This window comes from Myotis brandtii, unplaced genomic scaffold (assembly GCF_000412655.1).
Source record: "Myotis brandtii unplaced genomic scaffold, ASM41265v1 scaffold78, whole genome shotgun sequence".
In the NCBI taxonomy this organism is placed as follows: domain Eukaryota; kingdom Metazoa; phylum Chordata; class Mammalia; order Chiroptera; family Vespertilionidae; genus Myotis; species Myotis brandtii.
The window spans coordinates 1,776,347-1,777,271 of NW_005371131.1; the positions used below are offsets into that span (position 1 = coordinate 1,776,347).

At 46.3% G+C, this 925-nt stretch overlaps 1 protein-coding gene across 1 annotated transcript in view; it reads left to right on the top strand.

The window, feature by feature from the left end:
• Positions 1-603: 603 nt before the first annotated feature.
• The window catches only part of CACNG2 (calcium channel, voltage-dependent, gamma subunit 2), a 100,443-nt gene continuing 100,121 nt past the window's right edge, over positions 604-925 (top strand). The window contains exon 1 of the mRNA XM_005883242.2: positions 604-883. Within this exon, the coding sequence (XP_005883304.1) occupies positions 673-883 (211 nt within the window). The 5' untranslated portion in view covers positions 604-672. The remainder of the gene's footprint in view (positions 884-925) is intronic.

A 925-nucleotide genomic window follows, 5' to 3' on the forward strand; every position in this document is an offset into this window, starting at 1 on the left:
CCCTGCTGCCGCCGCCGCTGCCGCTGCCACTGCCGGGGCAAAACCATGGAAGGCGAGACCCCCGCACCTGTTCAGCTGAGATCAAGGGCTTACAGAATACTGGGAAGTCTGGTCTGAAACGAAAGCGCCGAGACCCCCCAAGGAAGAGAACTGGCGAAGCAAAGGATTTTCATGGCGCAGGCCGCAGAGACGGAAGGTTGCATCTCGGCTTTTACAATCTCTAACTGTCTAGGTCCCGACCATGAGAGATTGTGTTGAGAATGCGGCTGTTCCCTGGTTCACTGTGGAAGCCATCTCCAAATTAGCTATCACATATGGAAACTGGAGACCAGAATTTTAGGAAAAGAGCTTAAGGCATCTCACTTGGGGGGGGTGGGGGGTGTCTTTTTATTTTATTTTTCCTTTTTTTAAAAAAAAATCACTGCAACTGGAACAGTTTCTGATCTCAAAAGGCAAGCCTCTCTTCCCGTGTGATCTTTATAATTTATACTCTTTTCCGTGAGCTTTCTTACTTCCCCTTTTTTATATCTCTCCATAATCTCTATTCACACATATATCCATTATATTAGTAGTGGAATTATTTTTATTTTATTTTTTGCTTTAGTACTTGCACCCTCACACACACTCTCCCGAGAACCAGAAGTCGGTTGGGTGTTTATATAATGAAGAATTATGGGGCTGTTTGATCGAGGTGTTCAAATGCTTTTAACCACCGTTGGTGCTTTCGCTGCCTTCAGTCTGATGACCATAGCTGTGGGAACCGACTATTGGCTCTACTCCAGAGGGGTTTGCAAGAGCAAAAGTGTCAGTGAGAATGAAACCAGCAAAAAGAACGAGGAAGTTATGACCCACTCTGGATTATGGAGAACCTGCTGCCTAGAAGGTATTTGATTTCCCATCTCCTCCCCCTCTCCACCCCACCCCT